Source organism: Lactuca sativa, chromosome 8 (assembly GCF_002870075.4).
Source record: "Lactuca sativa cultivar Salinas chromosome 8, Lsat_Salinas_v11, whole genome shotgun sequence".
Lineage (NCBI taxonomy): Eukaryota > Viridiplantae > Streptophyta > Magnoliopsida > Asterales > Asteraceae > Lactuca > Lactuca sativa.
Genome location: NC_056630.2, coordinates 125,393,111 through 125,417,192, shown reverse-complemented (window position 1 = coordinate 125,417,192; position 24,082 = coordinate 125,393,111). Strand labels below are relative to the sequence as shown.

Genomic DNA, 24,082 nt, shown 5'->3' with positions numbered 1-24,082 from the left:
AGATGTTTGTAAATACTTCAAATAATGATAATTCTTATTAATATACCTACAAAAACTATTTAAGAATGTAAATGACAATGTGGGTAAATTTCATTGGTCACTATTAGTTGACATTTTTTTGTTTTCTTTTGCAGGGGAAATTATGACAATTGTTTGTGACCATGATTCTACTAGGTTAAAGTATATCGCCATCGACCATCGATTTTGCTGCCAAGGTAGCGTGGACGTGTTTGTAGCAGCAACAACAATCCCACGCCTTCACAACCCCTAGCGTCTTCATCAATCCCTAATTCCTTCGAGTTGTATATTCTTTCAGGTAATTTCCAACGATGACACACAATTCGGTCTACAACTAATATATGGGCTAATTCTAAGTTATGAATTTGACCTAGCGGCTTATGAATGAATGTTAAAATTGGCCAACAAACCCTACCTCTTGAAAATCAACAATTAAAGGATGCAATGGAAGAAGTTTGTGATATTTTATTATTTTAGGAATGTTGTTATTCTTTTCAGGAATAAATGTAATATTTTTAATAATGATTAGTATTTAGTAGATTATTAATTGTGTATGTTGTAATTCTTTCAAGAATTCATATATTCTTTCAAGAATGTTTGTATTATATACAACATATAGTGTATTATTTTTAAGAATTGTTATAGTTATTACATATCTATTGTTATTTTTTTGTTGTTATTTTGTCAAGAATGATAATAATTCTTTCATGAATGTGTTTTTTTTTTTTTTTTATTTTTTTATTTATGTATTTCTGGTGGATATTCTTCATGATGTATCTTTTAAAAGAAACGACATTCTTTCAAGAATAAAAACGTATCCCGTCAAGAATGGATATTTTTTCAAATATAATTCTCCAAAAATGTTTGTGTTTTTTGTTGTTATTATTTAAAGCATATTTATTTTTTGAAAAAAAAAAATACTCTTGTAATAAAAATGCCAATAAATGTATTTACAAAAAATATGCTCAACATAAATGTATTTCCTAAAATTCTGAACTTGACTTATTTGATTATAAGCAAAAAGTCTATTTTACCTTCTTAACTATTTTACATTAAAAACAATAATTCTTTTTGCTTATAATTACTATCATGCCCATTGAATCAAAACCCTTTATTTTCTAAATCTAATGGTTATGGTTGAATTATACAATAATAAATGTTCATTATAAATGATCCTCTTTCTTTCTTTCTCTCTCTCTCTCTCTCTCTCTCTCTCTCTCTATATATATATATATATATATATATATATATATATATATATATATATATATATATATATATATATATATATATATATATATATATATATATATATATATATATATATATAAGAAAAAGGTCTTAGATTGATGATAGAAGGTAGATGCTAAGTTGCCCAAAGTTACAAGCAAATTACTTATTCTCTTAAGGCTACACTTTTGGCTATTATATAATAAGCATCTTAAGCCTTTTTTTTTATATGTCTACCCCATTTCAAGCAAGCAAATCAAGTCATGTCTTCAATAGAAAAACAAAGGTATATATTCTCTTTTCTGTCTTTAATTCTCTACCTCAACCTTTCCATCTCCGTCTATATTCATATTTCTGCATATATGCTTCTTGGGTACTGTAGATAATTACAACTTCATGCTTGTAGAAGGTTTTGGTGGAGTCGAGTATTGCCTTGTTGACATGGGATTAAATGTTCATCGACTGTCGGTGTCGTTGCAACTGTTCAATTTATGTGATGAGTTTTTCATATGCACGTGATTTATGGTTATAAATCATTGCTCAAGCTTTTATATATATATATATATATATATATATATATATATATATATATATATATATATATATATATATATATATATATATATATATATATATATATATATATATATATATATATATATAGAGGTTCAAATGTGGATGAACGTTTATTGTGTGGACGTGTGGACAGTGTTATTTTATGAGAATAACAAAGAAAACATGTTGTTTGATAATATGAATACGTTAAATATTACATAACTATTATCATTATCACATATTCTCACTAATTAAATCGTCTATAAGGTTATTATAGACTTTTTATTATTATTCTCATTCTGTCAGAATGTTGTAGGAATGTTTATTGAGTCATATTCTGTCAGAATGAAAATGAGTGAAAAACGATTTATGAGAACAAAAATGAATAAGAATTAGTGAGAATGCATGAAAATGACGATATTCTTGTAAGGTTGAATGTATTCGTATTAATAAACAACGTATTCTTTTAGTAATTCTCATAGAATCGCACTATCTACACATTCGCACAATAATTGTCTATCCACCTTATAATCTAGCCCTATATAACTATATATCTTCAATTGATGGAAGTATTTTTAATTGTGGAAGTCATAGTTATAATTTTTTTTTTAAACATCGAATAATATTAATAATAAAAACCTAAATAATAGTAAACAGCTATCTATGAGTGGTAAGGAACAAACAGAACCAAAAAAAATAACAAGAACATTACAAAACGATACTCTCTTTAGATATATAAAATAAAAAAAAAGGAGAAACACTCCATTTCTCCTTTACTTATTTCATTCGAACGATGAGTAATGATAGAATCTATAATTTTGGTTTGGTCGACTCCAATGTTTTTGAATATTTTACTTCCTTGAATTCTTGGTTTCATGGATCCAAATTGCAAGAGTAGTCAATTTTCCCAAAATTGACGGTCATCTTTATACGCATAGTAAAAATTGCCTCTATTTATTACGATTCAAAGAACTAATTACTACGCTGCAAGGTAAAGATGACCGACAATTTTGGTAAAATAGACCACTCTTGCAATTTGGATCCACGATAATTAGAAACCAAGAATTCGACAATATCCAAAAATCGTTAACCACACACGCAGAAGCCATGCGATTTCCACCTCCCAATTATAACTTTATTATTATTATTATTATTATTATTATTATTATTATTATAAAAAGTAAACTATATTAAAACTCGACTATGATTAACAGTTTTTTTTATTTAACAAACACGTCTCTCATTTGCTGAAAATATATATTCTTTTTAAATTAAAAACTAAATTTATTGAAAAAAAATATCATTTACACCATAAACTTAGGGGTGTTTGCATAAGTTTATTTAAGGAGCTTATTAGTTTACACCGCTATAAGATAAAAAGAATGTTTGGATAAAAATAGTTTTTTGCAATGAGAAACCTCTGATAAGTTATTTTTTCATAAGTTATTCCATGCTAACTTATTAGCTTATAAAGCCAATAAACTAATAAACAATAAGTTTTTTTTGCCAAACACTCTCTTATATACTTTCAATTCCGCATAACAGAAAGACCTTTTCAAACTCCATGGAGACGGAAATGTCTGAAAGTGAAGATGTCAGAATTGAAATACAGGACAATCAACCGGCGACCAACAACGTTAACCACAATGTTGTCAGGGAGTGGGTAGTCTGCATTCAAGGCAATGAGACCACCCAACGTTTCGAACGCAAACGACAAATGGAGAAAGTACCTCCATTGCTCTTAAAAGGAGAAAAAGGTGGAAGAAACCGCCGATACTACGAACCATCAGTGGTTTCACTTGGTCCTTACCACCATAAACGAGAGGACCTCATCGCAGCTGAGAAATACAAGCTCATAACCCTCGAGGAGTATCGTTTGAGATGCAAAAAAACCATGGATTCCTTATACAACAAGGTGTTCGAAGTTGTATATGATGCTAGAAAGTGCTATATCGATGGTTCTACAGATGAATACAACGATGAGAAGTTTAATCGAATGATGTTGCGTGATGGTTGTTTCGTTTTGTTCTTTATAGAGTGCATTGCTAGCCAAGACAATATGTTGATGCTAAATAATGAGTATTTAGGCGCATTGGGCTTCGCGCATGTAGCTCGAGACATTTTCTTGCTCGAGAACCAAATCCCGTTTGTAGTACTGAAAGTTCTGTTGGATCTGAGATTCTTGGATGGAGGTGAAGAGATCTTAAAGAAGTTCTTTAACTACTTAAACTATGGAGAAATGTCCACGAAGGAAGAAAATGTGCTTAACAATAAGCAACCACTTCATCTTCTTGAGCTTTATAGGTCCTATTTCATATCGCTTCCGTGCTCTCTTGGTCTTGCTTCGATTAATGCACGCACAAGGCAAACATGTTGGAAAAAGGTTGACAATGCTGATGAAGATTGGAATTATGTAAAGCGAAACCGATCATTTGCATCAGTCACAGAATTGAAAGCTAAAGGGATATTTGTGAAATGTACTTACGACGAGTCTTCTAATGAAGACATCAAGTTTCATTCACGTTGTTGTTATGGTGAGCTTGAGCTTGTGCGCAGAGCAGTGTCCTCGAATTCAAAAGCTATTTACTTGAACATGATCGCTTACGAGATGTGCCCTCATAATCCTAATGACTTTCGAGTTTCGACTTACATTAGAGTAATGAAATCTCTGGTTATTCATCATGATGACGTGAAGGAGTTACGAAACAACAACATATTACTTCATAGTCTTGGTAGAGATGAAGAAGTAGTGAAGATGTACGATGAGATTGAGGCACCGGCGGTTAATCTCTATATGTTTAATCAGCTACGGCAAGGCATTGAGAAGCATTGTAATAACAGGTATAAGACATGGGCGGCAGAGCTGATTAACGTCTACTTTAGCAGTCCATGGAAGACAGTGGCTTTGTTGGTGGCTACTGCTATTCTTTTCACTAGTTTTTTGCAGACTTACTTCGCCATCAGGCCACTTCCGGATGACTCCAGTGGGGATATTGCCAAGCTTTTGAGACGATGCATACACTTTAAGCCTCATTCTCCACCTGCTTGATCTTGATCTGAATGAGGTGTTCATTTTACTTCGTTGGCCACCACACCATGTCGGAGATTTGGAGTTAATCAAAACTACATTTTGAAATCGAAAACCCACAAAGACATTTCAACCAATTTCCAAAAGAAATGAATGGATGTTTAATGTTACGAGTTTTTGTTTAAATTAAGTTATTATGAGAATTGTAAACTTTAATTACAATTTCTTTTGATATTTATGAGGACAAAGTATGTTAACAGTAATGGAGTTTATAATATTTACGAAAAAAAGAATGCATTGTCCTACCTTTTTAGCCATAATCATAATCAACTTATATTTTTCTACCAGTTAGATGATATAATAACTTAAATAAAAATAGTTTCTGGAATAATAATCAATTATTCTGTTGAACCGGGTATATTTGATATTTTACATATTTCAATCCGACCCCTGAATTCTCATGTTTCTCCCACCCCCAAATTTCAGGATCACCCGCTCTCCGACCCTTTTCCCCCGTTTTCACTGAATTCCTCATTAACAATGTTTTGCCTGAAACCCCATATTTAACCTTCTTTAACCTAGTTGTTATGTGTTTAGTTCGTTTTTACATATATACATATTACACTAATTATTCAAATACAAAACATATATATATATATATATATATATATATATATATATATATATATATATATATAGGGAAATGATCAAATGAGAACACCTAAAAGGTTGAGAACGCGAGAACAGTTCTGAGTCAATCAATATATAAGGGTATATAAGTAATTGTATATTTTAATTAAATTAAAATAAAATAAAATTCAATCAAATTCCCTTAAATTTAGGACCAGTTACCAAAAAGAAAGAAATATTTGATTTTTTATTTTTCTTATTAATGGAATATAAAAAACATTTTTACCTAAAAATATATTTAAAAAATGAAAAAATCAAAATTTTCTCCTATTTCACGTTTTTTTTTCTTCAAAAAAAAAAAGAATAGAAATCCAACCCCAAATCAATACATTTATATTCACAAATGATTTTTTTTTTCAAAAAACCTGAAACTACTCCAATCACAAATGAATACATATCAATTTACAAGCAATCCAATTCCTTTTTTTAATCAACTGAAAATAAAAAGAGTACCTCTAATCATAAATAAATACACTCATTAACACATGATTACACTGTTATTCACAAATGAATACACTGTTATTAACAAATGAGTACCCTGCTATTCACAAATGAATAAATGAATACCTCTAATCATAAATAAATACATTCATCCACACATGCTATTCATAGATGATTACAATGTTATTCATAAATAAATACACATTCTAAATGTATTCATAAAGAGAGATCAAGAGACTTAAAGATAAGAAAGATGTAGTAGACTGCAGGTGTATCAAAATGTATTCCAACAACTGGTTGATTTTATTGGAATTACATCAATCATGGAGGTTAGTAAATTTTCTATTAAACATTAACTGTTTTACACTTTTACTTTGAGCTTTATGATTTCTTCAACTTAAAAATAAATGATTACTTTGTTCTTTTTTCTAAACACGGGTCTTGGTAAGACTTGTTGGAGCTGATGATCATATGTATCCCGATCATGTGGATGTTATGCAATGGTTAACATATAGCAATCTGTTGGAGATGATTGTGGATAAATTAAGTCCCTTAGTGAGTACAATTACAATTTCATATTTGATATATGTACTTATATATATATATTATATGTTACATGATTTAATATTGATTGATTGTATATAAGTAATGACTACAAAATTCTCCTGAAGTACATTCAAACGCAGCAGAAACTTTTTGTACTATAACTAGAAACACATCATCTCCTCTTGCCTAGAAACTTTCTATCTCAAGGTTAATATCTTCATTCATCTCATATATTATAATTTCTTTTTAATGACTATATATTTGTTTATGGTTTTCTCTCTCCCAGTTTTGTTTCAAGGATTTTTGGTGATGCATTGGAATTGGATGATTCACATTCAAAATCTGGACTTATGAGCTCATTGTCAGTGTGCATTTCTTTATTGGATCCAAAAAGATCATTTCCTTCACCTCCATTTTATTCTTTTCGTGGGCATCATGTATATGAGTCACCTGTTCAAGTCAATCAAGAAACTGTAGGAGCAATGTTGCCTCAACTTAGTGAGTTTTATGCATATGATTTTCATTTTTTCATGCTTTACAAAATCATTGTACTGATTATTGATACACAATGTGTGTCCTAAATGCACGTCATAAGGTTATGACACGCAAATGTGTGTCATCTTCCTTTATGACAGGGCCTTCCTTGACACGCAATGTGTGTCGTAAACGTGCGTCGTAAATGTGTGTCGTAAATGTGCGTTGTAAATATATGACGTGCAAAAGCGTGTCGTTATAACAGGGCCTTCCTTGACACGCATTGCGCGTCGTAAAAGGCTGTTTTTCTAGTAGTGGGACGAACTTACTAGTCAAAACTATTTGGAATGGATTCACTATTTAAGGGTTACATTGAGTTACGGGGCAAAGACTATGTCCTCGATGTGAACCTCCCTTATGCGGATGATGCAACCTTTGAACAAGATATAGCTGCTTACAACAAACATGATGATGAATCTACAAAAGTTGCTTGATTTATGTTGGTGACCATGATTCCTAAGCTTCAACAGAGTTTCAAAAGTCTTGAGGTGTTTGAAATAAACATGAATCTCAAGGAAATGTTCCAATAGAAATTTTGGAAATAAATTTTTGAGATCGTCAAATCTTTGATGGCATGAAAACATCAAGATGAGAATTTTGTGTGCACACACATTCAAAAGATGAAGTCGTATACTGACAAACTGGGGAATTTGGGTGTCGAATTTCCAAAGGAGTTAGCCATCGACATGGTCTTGAACTCACTTTCAAGTTTGTATCATCAGTTTATCATGAACTGTAATATGAACAATCTCGACAAAGGATAAGGCTTCAAGGTATGTTGAAAACTATCGAAGCTAGTATGGCGAAGACCAAAAGCTCAAACCCTATTACTCTTGTCTTGGGCATTGCGCATGGTACAAACAAGAAGAAGAATTTTTCTCATGTTAAGGGAAAAACCAAGGTTGGATTTTTAATTCAAGCCCTTAAAAAAGAAAGCCAACTTTGAGATTGTGTCTAACACTGACCCAAAAAAGGTTGTTTGCTTTTACTACCAAGAGAAGGGTCACTAAAGACATAGCTTCCCCAAATACCTTGAAGACATGAAGAAGAACAAGGCCACGGGTGTTGGTGTAACATCTGGGTTTTTCATCCAAGTTATTTATTATTTAAAAGACTTTTTAACTAGATTACATTAGCATAAGCTTTTTTAATTAATTACAAAAACATCACCAATGTTACTTTATTATCAAAACAAGGTCCATCAAAATACCAAGTTCTGAAAACCAACACCAAGGTAAGTCTCAAAACCAAACATAAATAAAAACTCAACGACATATCCAAAATGGTATCATCACTAAAGTAATACTAAATAAAACTACCTATATATCCCCATGCTCACCAAGCCAACAAATCATGCTACATGTACCAATGCAAGGCAAAAGTGTAACAACCCGATATTTCAAGTCAATGTAATGACCTAAAGTCAAGTATTGTAACCTATTTTGAGATGATAATAAAAATAACAACAAAATGAAATGTTCAAAAATCTCAATTTAAATGTAGTAAGTGGTCGATATCGTAACAAGGTTTTCAAAAATATAAAGAACACTAAAATACAAGTTATAACGAAGAAGTTATAACCAATTGAAGATCCGCAACAAAACCTGTAAAACACTGTTAAGCATAAAACGCAAAATTTCAATAAAATACTTTTTCACCTTAGTTATCTAAATGAAAGTCGTAGATATCATTAAACCGTAAACGTACATAAAAAGAAAGTCAAAATCTGACTTCGTATGAGGAAGTTATGATTTTTCTAGATTTCGGATACAACATTAGACAGCTAAAAACTAGAAAAAGAGATGGAGTGACTTTTAGCCGACAAAACTTAAACGAGAATCGAAGACCTCAACAATAGTAATGCAACGGTAAAAGACAGACGAAATCGAACGTCGGATGAAGAAGTTATGGATTTTTAACGGACCTTTCCAGTCCCGACCTATTAAAAATATAATATTAAAAATAAATCAAAATTAGCCGACAGAGTTTAAACGAAAGTTTTAGAGCATAATCTCACCTATGCGTGCATATAAAGAACGTCAAAATCAGAACTCGTATGCTAGAGATATGAGTTTCTGAAGTTCGGTACATGAAACCCCACATTGTCAGACTCACGACGTGAACCAAAAGTTCTTGACGTGAGTTAGGGACTGATGTGTGCCAGATTCGGGCTATTAGACGTCGATTCTACGAGAGGGATAAGATCAAAACTCACAACGTGAACCTCCCCAAGTTCACGACGTGAATCCCAAAAATGCACCCTATAAATAGAAACTGAGGGCTTTGGTTTTGGTTGCTCAATTCTACTCCCCTTTCCCAATTTTACTCTGTGTTAAGCATCCTGAGACTACCCCGACGCCCTGGTTACGTATCCAAGCCTTGACAGAAGCGCGAAGTCCCAAAGTTCCCGAGAAACTTGCTTCTCTCTGATCGAAGTGTTGCCCCGAGTTAAACATCGTCTTCTTCAAACCGTCATTCTTATCAAGTGAGTTCATACCCCTATCACCACACTTTCAGATGATTTTACATGCTTTTAAACACTTTTAGGGGGGGATACAAGTAAACGCACGGTTAAATTCGTGTGAAAAACATCAATCTTTTGCTATACTTTTCATACTGTTATTATAACTATCATATGAAAACGTTGGCATGCAAAACATCTTACGACACCACTTTACCCTCTCGGGATGAAATGTATTTATGAATAATAACATGATTTATTTATCTTTTTGCATAACATATCATGACAAGGGTAATCATTTTGGACATAAACATATAAATTTCAAAAATACGTGACTTAACTGAGAATATGTGAGTCATTCGTCTCCATCGTACCTATCAAGGTATACAAGAAAGCCCTGTTTTATAACCAGAATCTCCGCCCGAAGAACTTGATAAGTGTGTATAGATCTATACGGGACTGATGATCCCGCACCCTGGCTGTTAGCTACCGCCGGACCGGCAGGTTAATGGTGACAAGTGTCATAACATTTCGACGCCTGAAGAACGTCGCTACAGGCAAATCCATCATAGTACGGTTATGAAAACTCACAGGATAGACAATCATTATGGTATTATGTTTTAGGGGAAAAGTAATATTACAGTTATTTTTTCGTGAAATACGAACTTCCTATAGTTTTGTTTACTAATAAAACTATACATCATCATTTTAAGTATGACATATTTACTTACAAGTTATAGTCTTGGGCATTTAAGACTGCTTCACACTTTTAGGAAAATATAGGGTTTTCTTGGTTCAATACATTCATTTCATACAAACAACGAATCATAACTCATTTTATAAGAAAATATCGGATTTTCTGGGAAACAAACGTAAACTTTCGAATGGCATATATTTACACAAATATCTACTTATGAACTCACCAACTTAACTGTTGACACTTTTTCTTTGAAATAACTTGTATTCTCTAGGAATCGCTAAACACCAAGTTAGCAACTACTTTTAAGGACTAATCCTCTGCCGTTAGTAACATCTTTTGGAGCATCATATTGTATTTGACTTTTGAAACATGTAATACAACAATCATGTAAACTTTTCAAATATATATTATGGTGGTTTGTACTTTATTTACTATTCAATTGTTATGATACTGTACATGACGTCCTCCACCCCCGAATGTTTCTGCAGTTCAGGTTTGGGGGTGTGACAAAAAGCAACAAGCAAAGAAACAAGTGGCAGCAAATGCTAAGTGAGTCAATCATAAGTACGGTGTTATGGAACACACATAACCTAAATGGGTCAAAAAACATCATAGAAAAATGAATTCAAACACCCACATATCATGACAACAGATACATCGTATAACCAACACAATAATGCTCAATTAATATTATTCTTCTTAAGAGCCTTTTCATTTAGTTACACTTCATTATTCATCTTTGTAACTTGTTATTACTTCATCCCTCACTATAATATTATAAGATAACATTAGACTTCATTTTCATCATTAATAATTACTCTCCTTTAATCACATTTGTAAGTATTATCAAAATACTTCCAATTTATGGGTCTATATATTCATCAGTAACTCCCAAGGTAAGTATCCCATTCACTACTAATGTTGCCTACAGGACCCAATGCACTAAGTGAGACGCGACTCTCACTCGTAACATTTGCCCCGATTCATTGTGCTCGCTACTCCGACGTTGTATATACTAGTACACACATTTTCGTTAAGGACTAATACAAATTGTGCCAATTACACTGCATTACACCCCCCTTAAACTGCACGTGATGTTTGCGCTGGCCCCACCGCATTGCCAACATCACTCCATTCCATCCACCACAAAAACCATGTCTCAAGTGATTATCTAGAAGAACCATTTGGTGCCTCTTTTGGCTTAAGATCTTATCCTATATGTATATTCCAACCTATTAGGCCACCTCACAATCCGGATAGGGTACAAACTATGTCTAGGTTGCTACCCTTAACCCTGATAAATGTATTCCCCATTTTTATTAATATTTTATTAATTCATCACTCAAGGAAGCACATTTTACACCTCAGTAAGTAATCATGCTCTTTGTGATTAAAATTAAAGGCATATTACTTCCCATGTTACTTTTTATGTAAGCATGCAACTAGTAAATACAGTTAAAACATTTTACATCACAGACAAATTCATGCACATAAAATCAATTCATCATAATTGCTTATCACATCACTAAAATGATTTGTCCTAATCATCATAGATATGTATTTACAAGAAATCATAGCATGCATATATCATACATAATCAACACAAAATCCTCTTTCTATCATGGACCTAACGCACTTCTCACATAAAAAATAAGAATCTAGCATGTAATGCAACCTAAATTCTCATACACAGTAAGAGATCATCATTACCAATAGCATATGATTCACAATAGGGGTACATGCAACCTATACAACCTAGGTTCATTCCAATCCCTCTAAGATATGGAATTCTCTAATAAAGTACTTAAATTTCCACAAAGATTAACTCACATCTGTCAAGAAATGCTCTTTCCCCTCTTCAAATCTCGTAAGCACTTGAGGTATCATGATCTCCCATAATACAACACAAACAAGTATATTACTAGATATTTTCAAGATTTAAAATAGATATTATATACCCCAAACATATAGACGAAATACTAGATTAAATATCCAGATTTTGACCCAAAACAATAGCCTATTCAAAGCCACTTTAACACCACAAAAGTCTGCTAAAGTTACAATGTTTTCCATTATCCAGTGGCTTAGTATTTTATCTTTTCAGGGACTAATTGTACATTTCTATACGATTTTTCTATAATTTACTATGGATTTTACAAAATGGGATATCAATGCAGCTTATTTGTGACTAGTAAGTTCAAATGATGATTTTCACCCTAGCTAGAACCAACATCATGTCAAGGAAAAAATTAGGGACATACTAGACCCAAACCCTGAACTTTGGTTCTAACAGATCCTAATTCCAACATTCTATGATTTTTCTAAACTTTTTACAAAACAGGAGCATAATAGGTAATTCCATATTATTTCCCTGCATTAACTTTTAAGAGTTATTTGACATCTTAACCCATGAATTCATTATAAAAATGGCCTTGAAGATAGAAAATAAACTCTTAATAGTAGCAACACTTCATCAAGTCAAAAATACAATTCCAATTTCAAACTATGACCCAAAGTACATTACTTTAAAGGGAAAAACAAAAGTATGATGCTAATAAGATAAAACACAATCAGGGTTTGGGTTTTCTCAACCATTAAGCAGCATATCGAGGCACTTTGGGTCAATTTTGAGAGCCTTAAGATTGCATTAAAACATGGTCTTTATGTGGAAAAAGGTAACACACGAATTCTCTAGAATTGGAAGTAAAATACATATAAATTATGACACAAAAAAGAAACATTAATTCCATCACTTTGAGAAATGCATAAACACCATTAACAACACATTATAGAGTGTTCATAACAATAATTTTTTTACATACATTAACCATAAAAAACACACCCAATATGGTTGGAGTTTAATCACATGAAATCTCAAGGATTGTAAGGAGAAAGAAGCATGTCAATGACACCAAAGAGAAACAAATTTGACATTACAAATCAACCAATTCCCAAAAAATTGAAACATAAACCTTGAGGAAGAAATAATTTCAGAAAATTTATCACTAAATTGCTCAAATTCGGCCCTAATAGCAATCCCAAAAATATCCATCGACCCATGCTTGCCTCAGATTGACAATTTATGCCCTCTTCCTTCTTAATCGACGTTTTTTTCTTTCCTTTGGATCGATACACGCTAGCAATAAAAACAACCCAAGATCGATTGGCAGCCCCTTATGTCGAATGTGATGAAACAAAAATGGATGAGCTCATTAATTTCATTAACACGATGATTAGAATTATGGGGGTTATGATTGATTTTGCAATTACGTCCCTCAAGTGTCATAGGTAAATTCCAATGTTTACTCTTTATGATGGATTTCTATAGAAACATAAATTAGATTTTTGTAGTCCTATTACGCTTTCATGGTTTTCTACTTCAACATTAATAGAAAAAAACCGGTTGGTTCCCTCTTATTGGTGTGTTAAATACTATATTTGAGGTATTTTGTATTTAAAAAGGTGAAAACATTTATATGCTTATCGATTATAGTGGTATTGTTCTTTTTTATGATAATTTCTAAATCTATTTGATTCTACTACTGTAGATTTTTTAGAACTTTTTTATATACTTTGCAATGCTATTTGACTTTATTACGATGCTTGTTTATTTAATTCCAATTGATGGCACACTAAACATTTTTCCTACCTGCAACTATAAATTAGTTAGTTGAGGGACAAAAATTTGAGTTTTGTTTATTTAATTCCAGTTGCTATTACTATGATATATATATATATATATATATATATATATATATATATATATATATATATATTTCTAATCATGATTATTTATATTGATTCTCATAGAATGAATAGGTTTTTGCATTCTGATATATGGAAAATAAAGAAAACATGGCGAACGATAGTGTAGTCTAACATAATGTTTTTTATGTATAAACATTCTAAAGCGTAGAATGAATTCTATGAGAATTTTAATCTCTATTAGATTAAATAACAATTATTTAATATCTTCTACATTCTATCAGAATTTATAGTTTTTATTCTCTTAGAATGTATTGTATTTTATAATATTTGAAAGTTGATTATGTTTTCTTTGTGGATATATGTTTTGAAGAGCCTCCCATTGATGTGGAACATGAAGAAAACATGGAAAACGAGAGTGTATTCTAGCAGAATGTATTCTGCTAGAATGTATAAAATGTTTCTTAACAATAATATTATTTCAGAATGGATTAGTGTTTTTGTTAGATTTGACGTGTTTTTCTTTTTTAACCATTTTTAGCTTTAACATTTAAGAATAAATATAATTCGTAAACCATTATTAGTCATACTTTTTTTAAGAATGAATGTAATAACTTTTTATAGTCTTATTGTAACACCTTGTTTCGAATCGTTTCATAATTCGAGGTCGTCACCCGAAGATCATTTATCATAAGGCTTCAGGCCTTGGGGAAAGAGTGGTTTGGACCAATTTGGACGTGGGTAATGTAGATTATGTGATCCAAGAGTTTGGGTGTTCATTGGAGCCCAATGGTAAAATGGTAAAAATGATGGTTAGGGCCTTTCATGAATTAAGGATTTTAGTTTGAGGTGTTTTAAGTCAAAAGGAATTGGATAGGATTGTGGAGCTCTCCAAGACCTTTTCGTGGATATAAAGAGCATTGAAATCGGAGTTGGAATGAAGAAGTTATGACCGTTTGTAGTATGAGGATTTTGGGCTAAGCCTAGTACGTTGGGCGTACAAGGAGTACGCTAGGCATACTAGGCTCAAGTTTGATCGCGGAAGGCAACCAAGTATGCTGGGCGTACTGACACCTGGTGTGACAACCCGAAATTTATTCCTTGTACAAAAGACTAATTTAATCCAAGTTAAACTCGTTTTGCTAACTTCTAACACTGTTTGGGGTCTATTTGAGTGTTCTAAACATAGTGCAATTAAGGTAGGAACCTAGAAATGGGATAACATGATGCATATCAAGCAAAATCGGGCCAAACACTCCAAAACTTGGAGTGTGCGGCCGCACACTTGAGTGTACGGCCACACACTGGTGTGCGCGGCCGCACACCCATCCCAGCCACACACTCGCACCTATATATACCACACTTAGTCATTTTGAACACTTTTTCCACTTCTTCAAAGATAGAACTCGAAATCCTCTCAAGTATCATCCAACTTTACACTCCAATCTTCAAACAAGTAAGTGATTCATCCCTTGATTGAATATTACATGACCTTAACTAGCCTTCTTCCCCCACTTAGATTCATGAAAACGCGTTTTTGGTGTAGATCTTCAAATACACCAAGAACACCAAGAACACCAAGAGCACGCACTAAATTTTGGACCCTAATCACCTCTTTTAAGCCTCTAAAGCGTGTATATACTTGTTATACCTGGTTAGATGTTAAGAACACTTGATGATATGCTTGAAAAACTCAAGTTTATCGTCTTCATGAAGGGTGTGCGGCCGCACACCTTCATAGTGGCCGCACACACCCTTTTTAAGTCCCAAATGCCTAGGGCATTAAGAAGGGAAAAGATCTAGAATTGGATATGACTAAAAGGATTATACAATTGTCGAGGACAATCTAAGGTCTACCAAAGATTGGTTGCTCAAGGACAGTTGGAAGTATAGTGATAATTATGGAAGGACCATATTGACATAATCTGTAAGGAAGCAACTCTTGTTCAGAAGTGATAGTCAAAATGGAATCTGGAAATGTTTCAAAGTTAGAAATTATTCAATCTGTGTAAGATTAGGAAACTTAATGCAAGAAGGATGTTTCCAAGGAGCTGATCTCCTTTGGAATGCTTTGTAATGGTTGTTAATGCTCTGTAATGGTTGTTGTCAAGTCTTTCTAACTTTGTGCATAATCATTACAAGAGGATCGATGCATATAAGTTTAGAATCTAACAGATTTCAATAAATGGCATGGATTTGGAATTCTTGCATTTGCAGTAAGGATTTGGGACTGTGAAATGAGAATCATTGGAATTATATTCAATCGATCTTCTTCATAAAGTAAAGATCATAGACAAACATAGTATGCATACTTGGTGTATGCCATGACTAGTGTTTAGAAAACATAGTGTACATGCTTGGAGCATGGGACAACTATTGTTTTAAATTCAAGAATAAAGTTGATTGATGAAACAGTATACAATGAATAATGTGTAATCATATGGTGATAAATAAAAGGTGTTTTATTTATGTTCATAGGTTTTGATACCATATTGGATTCAATTATTATTGTGTTTCACTTTGCATGTTTTAACTTCCAGAATAACTAGTTCATTGTTCTGGATGACTAAGTTATTCAAACCATCCACATTCGGTCATATGTTGGAAGTAGATATGAATTAAGACTGTCATGGGTTGGCTTGTAGATGTCTAAGATGTTGGACAAGGGCTACAACACTCATGAGTGCTCATAAGTTCTGAGTATTGGATTCAACCCGCGCTCATTAGAATCACTTCAAGGATTTTATCACGAGTGATCATGAGACGATAATATCTTATATTCTTCAAACCTAGAGATATGAGTTGTTACTATGAGTTGGTTGTACATTGATTGCACGAAAACGCATTCGGTAACTCGATGTCATAAAACGTTCCTTTGTGTATGATTCAACAAGCAGTAGAACAAACCATATGAGTCAAAGTTTATCCATTCCTTTTACCTTTGGGATAAAAGTCATATCTGTGGGCCCCTCGATGATTTGGTGATTACAAATGTAAGTGCTCGGCCGATCCAGGACTGATTTGATTTGTTCAATTAGTTAGTCGTCATAAATCGGAAATCGGGAAATAACAAATGGATAGAGAGAATGATTATAATCCATGTCTCAGTCCATATGATATCTAGAATGGAGGAATATATGATCCCTTATCTAATGGACAAGCCATTGACAAAGGTCAGAGTTCATCTACAAGGTCAGAGTTCGACATAAGCTTTTTGAGAGCTACGATTGCCAGTCGGTTCTTGAAGACATACATAATAATAGTTTTAGACTTATCCAAGTGGGAGACTATTGGATTAATGTCTAAATCCATAACTATAATTGGTAAGACTTGACCCGACCCGGCATGGTCCATTTGGATTGCATGGCATCATGCATTTGGATAGACAAAAATGAGAGAAATAACACTTAAGGTTTGGTAATATATTATAAGTTCTAATATATTAATAATATTATTTAATTAGTATTGATCAAGAATTAATCTAGGATTAATTAAGTGATCAAAAGAAGACTAATTAAATATATGGGTTGATTGTGTAAATCATTCATTCTTATATATGTGGGCTTGTGATCCAAGATTCCTTATGTTGGACTAAGTCCATGGGGTGACCCAAGGATACTCCACGGAGGTTAAAATCCATGGAGCATAAGGAATGGGTAAAGTTATGAGTTACATGGTGTAACCCTAATAGCCACCATATAAAAGAATCCCATGGCTCAAGAAATCGGCCACTATGAGTGAGAATGAAGGGCTAGCCGATTTCATGAAATGTGTATGTTCTCTCAAATCATTCCATGTGCATTTGGTGTTGTGTGAACCATTTGAGGTGTCACACTTGGGGCACTAGGCACTCAAGCTTCATGAAGACATTCTACATCAAAGAGGTATGTAATTCTAACTCCATATATTCATATGAATCAATGTTATTATGCTAGTTAGGATGAATACCTTAGAAAGTTCATATTTGCATGTATAATAGAGAAAACATAGATCCAAGGTATTTAGGGTAGCATGTACACTTAGGAGTGTTAGAATGCTCAAAGCCCAATAATGGTATCAGAGCCTAGGCTTGTTTTCAATTATACTTGATGCAAATTGCTGAAAAATCGATTTTCTGGCTTTCTGCGCACTGGACTCATCCTACTCGTCGAGTAGGTTGATACACTCGACGAGTAAGAGCCCAGACAACATATTTTCGAGCTTTTTGGCTAGAAATGGACTACGAACATTATCCTAAGCTGTTTTTGGACTTATAAACTTGTTTTTTGATGTGATCATGCTCATGCTAATCCAATTTCAAATATAATTGTCAATAGATTCATGTTTTGTATTAGTTTAGTGATTAGGCTAATTACATGAAAACGTTTGATTTGAATTATCTTGTTCTTATGAGTTGCTTAGATTAATAGAAAAGCTAATTGATTATGTGTTTTCAATCCATTTTAATCTAAGAGTTGATTCTAAAATGTGTTTTTGTAACTTGTCCTCAAGTTATATGAAAAGTCACATTTAAGTTTCATAAAACTCATAAAAGGTAGCAATGGTTACAAAAAATGAAGAGTCTTGTCCTCAAGTTATGGAGGTTCAAGAGTCACTTCATTACGTAATAAAATGTGTAACCTTAATTAATTCCACAAGTTACAAAATAAAGAAAAGTTACATTCTTTTACTTGTTTAAAGTCTTCCATAACTTGTCCTCAAGTTATGGAACTTGAAGAGTCTTTTAATGAAAACTACTTTAAACACATAAGTTATGGAATTAATTAGTTTAGAATAGTTTCAAAACTTGCCCTCAAGTTTTGGAATTTGAAAAGTTTTCACTTATGAATACTTTAATTCCAAGTTAGCCCTTAGAATTTTAAAAGTTAAAATTCAACCCTTATACTTTATAATATTACAAGTTAATAATATATATATATATATATATATATATATATATATATATATATATATATATATATAAGAGCAAGTCAGTCTTACCGTTAGTAGGCCTCATTCACGAAGCCAATCTATAAGGGGGTATACGGATACTGCCTATAAAATGGCAGTTTAATGGGTGTCCACTCTCACCCACCGCTTCCTTGACTGGTGGAGGGTCGTTAGCCGAACGGGTAGGACAAGGACTATAATTCTCCCTTCATTAAAAGTATTAATGATAAATACTAAGTAACTAAACTCTTATTAATACCCAATCTTAGTTACTTAGGAAAAATGTGAATAAGGTGCTAACCCATGAAATTACACTTTGCACTCTGTTTAAGCCGTTAGTGGAGCATGTGTGGTTAACCGGCACACTAACCTGGACTTAACAAGGTAGGCAAAGGGTAACTTAATATTTATCGTAGTATCGGTGGAGCGTGTGTGGTTAACTGGCACATCGATTAAGGGGTAAATATTAAGGATATCCAGTGTATTTGCATGGTTACTTCACACCTTGTTTTGTGATCCTTGGCATCCCAGTCACAAAAACTGAAGGGCACACTCGAGATTGAAACATGCCATTGAACAGTTCAATGAATCTCAAAAGATCTAGGAGTTTCAAATCCAATTAAAACCTAATAATACATTTCGTTTATCTTGGTGGAAATTGGTGAATCGTCATTCACCTACCTTCAAATATTTTATATCTTGGATTACGGCATCCCTCTTCCAAGTTATAAAAGTATTGTGTTGGGTCCCAGCCTTAATATTTCATATTGGGTGTTATATTAAGGACTTTAAATCAACTATCTTGAATATCTCCCAAAAAGATGTCTGGTTTAGACATTTATGATCTTCCCAAATCTCGTGAAACAATCTTTCCTAAATGAAGATGATGTCCCATGGAAATTATACTTCATTCACCTCCTCCAATTATTCTCCCTAACCCACAAGTTCTTGAAAAGTTTAAGGTCACTCAAGCCCTATTGGCAAGCAAAGGTCTATGTGTGATTACAACTTGGAGATGTAGTCACATATTGACAAGCTGGGAGAGTTGGGTGTCAAAGTCTTGAGAAAGTTGGTGGCTCAACTACTTTCTAAGTCACATAGTGAGTTCCTTTGGGACTCCTATGAAACAGACTATGACAAGACCCTTAATGATCTTATCTATTTGCTAAGATCAACTTCCTAAAACTTTATGGACATTGACAATGATGACATTGGATATCCAATAAAGCTCTCTCTTCCCAATGGAAAAGGATCGGCCATAGTCAACTCGGTTGACCAAATGGTAAAGAGAAAGGATAAGTCTATGATAGTCCTATATTCCATTACCAAAGCGTCCATATGTTAAATTGCCAAAGGAAGGGGCATTGGTTGCGAAGCTGCCAATTTATCTAAGGATGTTAAGGTCAATAAGTTTGACTCTACTTCAAGTAATGTCCACTATCTAACTCTGCTAAGTTTCTATTATGAGATTCTTGATACATGATGTGACTGGGTCACATGTTGATGTTTTAAGAATCAAAGAAAAATAAAGAAACTTAAAGAAAGAATATGTTGAATCTGATCGCGTAGATAGATTTCTATCGCATAGTTTGAAGATCGGATTCTCGAGCTACTTCTTAGGAGTTATAATATATTGCTTAGGAATAGATAACAACAAAGTTTTCATGCGCTTTTGCATTGTAAGGATAGTCTTTCCGCAAGGTTTTAAAATAATGGGAAACAATTTGATTTTATTTATTTTATGTATCCTTACAATAGCGTTTGTGAAAAATTTTGTTGCTTATAAGATTTCATTAAGAGCAAGAGTGGAAATATGAATTTGATTCTTTCATTTATGGTGGTGTCTAAATTTACCAAATAAGGAAAGATTCTCATCATCCAAGGTTTCAATTGGACCGAGACTTGGAATCATGCAAGTTGTATAGCATGATGAATGAGAACTTTCAAGCATTGGAAAAATTAAGACTAACTACTTGTTCACATGGATGTGTGAGTCAAGTAAAGGACTAAGGGATCGAGTACACATTCTTGTGCACTGGTTAAGTCCACCACAAAAGATCGATAAGACTATTCATCATGATTTACTTAAGTTCAGTAAATATGGTTATACTTACAAGTTTAAGTATAATTCTGAAACATTGGAAAAGTTTCAGTGTAAGGCAGAATGAATAAGAAGAATCAAATTAGGCAGAAGGATAAAAGTCTCTCAAATCTGAAAAGATGGGATAGTACTTTAGTATCATGTTATATGATCATCTTAATGATTAAGAGACCTTATCACAATTCATCCTCTAAGTGCATTCCGATAGCTAAGAAGAGGAGCTATGAATTGGTGAAGTGGTTAAATCAAGAAGATGATTCATACTTCGTTCCAAAAACAATTCTTAGAGTTATACTCTAAGATTGTAACTTGAGTGACATGTCTTAAAGAAGTTTTAAAACACTTGTCAAATGTAAGAGTAAAAGTTTTCTACTCTTGTACATTTGAAATTGGTAAGTTGTGATGTTTTGGATAAAACAAAGACCAACTAAGGCCAATTGTGTGAAGCGTTTGTCTTGATTAGAATCCACACTATCTCTTGAATATTTGACAAGAAAGTCTTATATGTCAAGAGGATAGTGGGAGTCTTAAAGGTCTTGAAAGTCTCAAGAACTAATCAAGAATAAAACCTGAAGTTCTTCACTAGCACACGATTTGAGGTTCATAACCTATCGTGTTGACATATTCTGTGCCCATTCCAATTAAAGTTGACTTTGAATATGAGTTCTTAGAGTCCTCAATTGGTTGCACAACAACTTGGAAGCAATGGCAGGCCCTTGAGCTGCCAGGTGGCAACAAATTAAGATTGAGTTCAGTCCATATGAGTTTGGATTTGTCATCCTCCTTGTCTTGTGACTATGGTTTTGACAATTCACATGCATAAGAACATATAAACCATTAAATCTAAGTGTCATAAGGTTTCTCTCCGATTCATGAAAATGATGGTGAGGAAACACTTTCACTAAGTAGATTTTAGCTAGATAGCAATTGTGATATTTGCATTTTCAAAGTCGTTAGTGGAGCGTGTGTGGTTTACCGGCATACTAACATGGACTTGTGAGAAGTGGCAAAGGTCTAAAATATCAAGACTATGATTACGGCATCCCTTTTCATAGTTCTTAAAATTGTTTAGACACACCTGTGAGCTATCTAAGATAAGGTGTATGATATTGATAAAGTTTTATCAAAGCAATCTAGTATCAGAAATCTGAACTTTGGTAAGAAAGTCAATAAAGTATTGATTTCTAGAAGTCCAGCTGATTTCTGAGTACATGTCAAAGCTAGTGGGAGCATAAGTGTTATGCTAATACACATCATGTTAGTGGGAGCATGATTATTATGATAAAAGTTGCAAGTTAGCAATGTTAATTATAGAAAACAAAAGTTTCAATTAGGAAAGAGTTGTCTTGATATAATTAAGGGAGAGGAAATTATACTTCATCTCAAATCTATAAGCTTAGACCGTGAGATTTTAATCAATTTAGTCAAGTATATATATGAATGATATGTTGAAATGGCTCAACATAAGAAAATTCTATATATTGGTCAATTATTTGCGTTCTAAAATTCGATTATAATTACGGCATCCCTTTTCATAATCTGAATTATGAGAACTTGGCAAACTGAAATGGAAATATTATTGCAAAAGACTGGTTTAGTCTTTATGTGAGACATCATGAATCGTGTCCCATATGCTTCGGATATAGGATCGATTACATGTGTTGTATTCATCCTTTCTAAAATTTTCCAAATGCCTGGGGCATTAAGAAGGGAAAAGATCTAGAATTGGATATGACTAAAAGGATTATACAATTGTCGAGGACAATCTAAGGTCTACCAAAGATTGGTTGCTCAAGGACAGTTGGAAGTATAGTGATAATTATGGAAGGACCATATTGACATAATCTGTAAGGAAGCAACTCTTGTTCAGAAGTGATAGTCAAAATGGAATCTGGAAATGTTTCAAAGTTAGAAATTATTCAATCCGTGTAAGATTAGGAAACTTAATGCAAGAAGGATGTTTCCAAGGAGCTGATCTCCTTTGGAATGCTTTGTAATGGTTGTTAATGCTCTGTAATGGTTGTTGTCAAGTCTTTCTAACTTTGTGCATAATCATTACAAGAGGATCAATGCATATAAGTTTAGAATCTAACAGATTTCAATAAATGGCATGGATTTGGAATTCTTGCATTTGCAGTAAGGATTTGGGACTGTGAAATGAGAATCATTGGAATTATATTCAATCGATCTTTTTCATAAAGTAAAGATCATAGACAAACATAGTATGCATACTTGGTGTATGGCATGACTAGTGTTTAGAAAACATAGTGTACATGCTTGGAGCATGGGACAACTATTGTTTTAAATTCAAGAATAAAGTTACAATGAATAATGTGTAATCATATGGTGATAAATAAAAGGTGTTTTATTTATGTTCATAGGTTTTGATACCATATTGGATTCAATTATTATTGTGTTTCACTTTGCATGTTTTAACTTCCAGAATAACTAGTTCATTGTTCTGGATGACTAAGTTATTCAAACCATCCACATTCGGTCATATGTTGGAAGTAGATATGAATTAAGACTGTCATGGGTTGGCGTGTAGATGTCTAAGATGTTGGACAAGGGCTACAACACTCATGAGTGCTCATAAGTTCTGAGTATTGGATTCAACCCGCGCTCATTGGAATCACTTCATGGATTTTATCACGAGTGATCATGAGACGATAATATCTTATATTCTTCAAACCTAGAGATATGAGTTGTTACTATGAGTTGGTTGTACATTGATTGCACGAAAACGCATTCGGTAACTCGATGTCATAAAACGTTCCTTTGTGTATGATTCAACAAGCAGTAGAACAAACCATATGAGTCAAAGTTTATCCATTCCTTTTACCTTTGTGATAAAAGCCATATCTGTGGGCCCCTCGATGATTTGGTGATTACAAATGTAAGTGCTCGGCCGATCCAGGACTGATTTGATTTGTTCAATTAGTTAGTCGTCATAAATCGGAAATCGGGAAATAACAAATGGATAGAGAGAATGATTATAATCCATGTCTCAGTCCATATGATATCTAGAATGGAGGAATATATGATCCCTTATCTAATGGACAAGCCATTGACAAAGGTCAGAGTTCATCTACAAGGTCAGAGTTCGACAGAAGCTTTTTGAGAGCTACGATTGCCAGTCGGTTC

The 24,082-nt window shown here is 33.1% G+C and overlaps 1 protein-coding gene across 3 annotated transcripts; it reads left to right on the top strand.

The window, feature by feature from the left end:
• Positions 1–1,398: 1,398 nt before the first annotated feature.
• Positions 1,399–5,065, top strand: LOC111889265 (UPF0481 protein At3g47200). 3 transcript variants are annotated; one of them, XM_023885401.2, is made up of 3 exons: positions 1,414–1,534; positions 1,631–1,741; positions 3,349–5,065. In XM_023885401.2, exon 3 carries the CDS (start codon positions 3,368–3,370, stop codon positions 4,850–4,852), a length of 1,485 nt encoding a protein of 494 aa, XP_023741169.1. In that variant the 5' UTR covers positions 1,414–1,534; positions 1,631–1,741; positions 3,349–3,367; the 3' UTR covers positions 4,853–5,065. The 3 variants fall into 3 exon arrangements, with proteins under 3 accessions (XP_023741168.1, XP_023741169.1, XP_042753665.1); XM_042897731.1 differs by having other exon boundaries at positions 1,631–1,773; XM_023885400.2 differs by lacking the exon at positions 1,631–1,741 and having other exon boundaries at positions 1,399–1,534.
• The last annotated feature ends 19,017 nt before the right edge of the window (positions 5,066–24,082 follow it).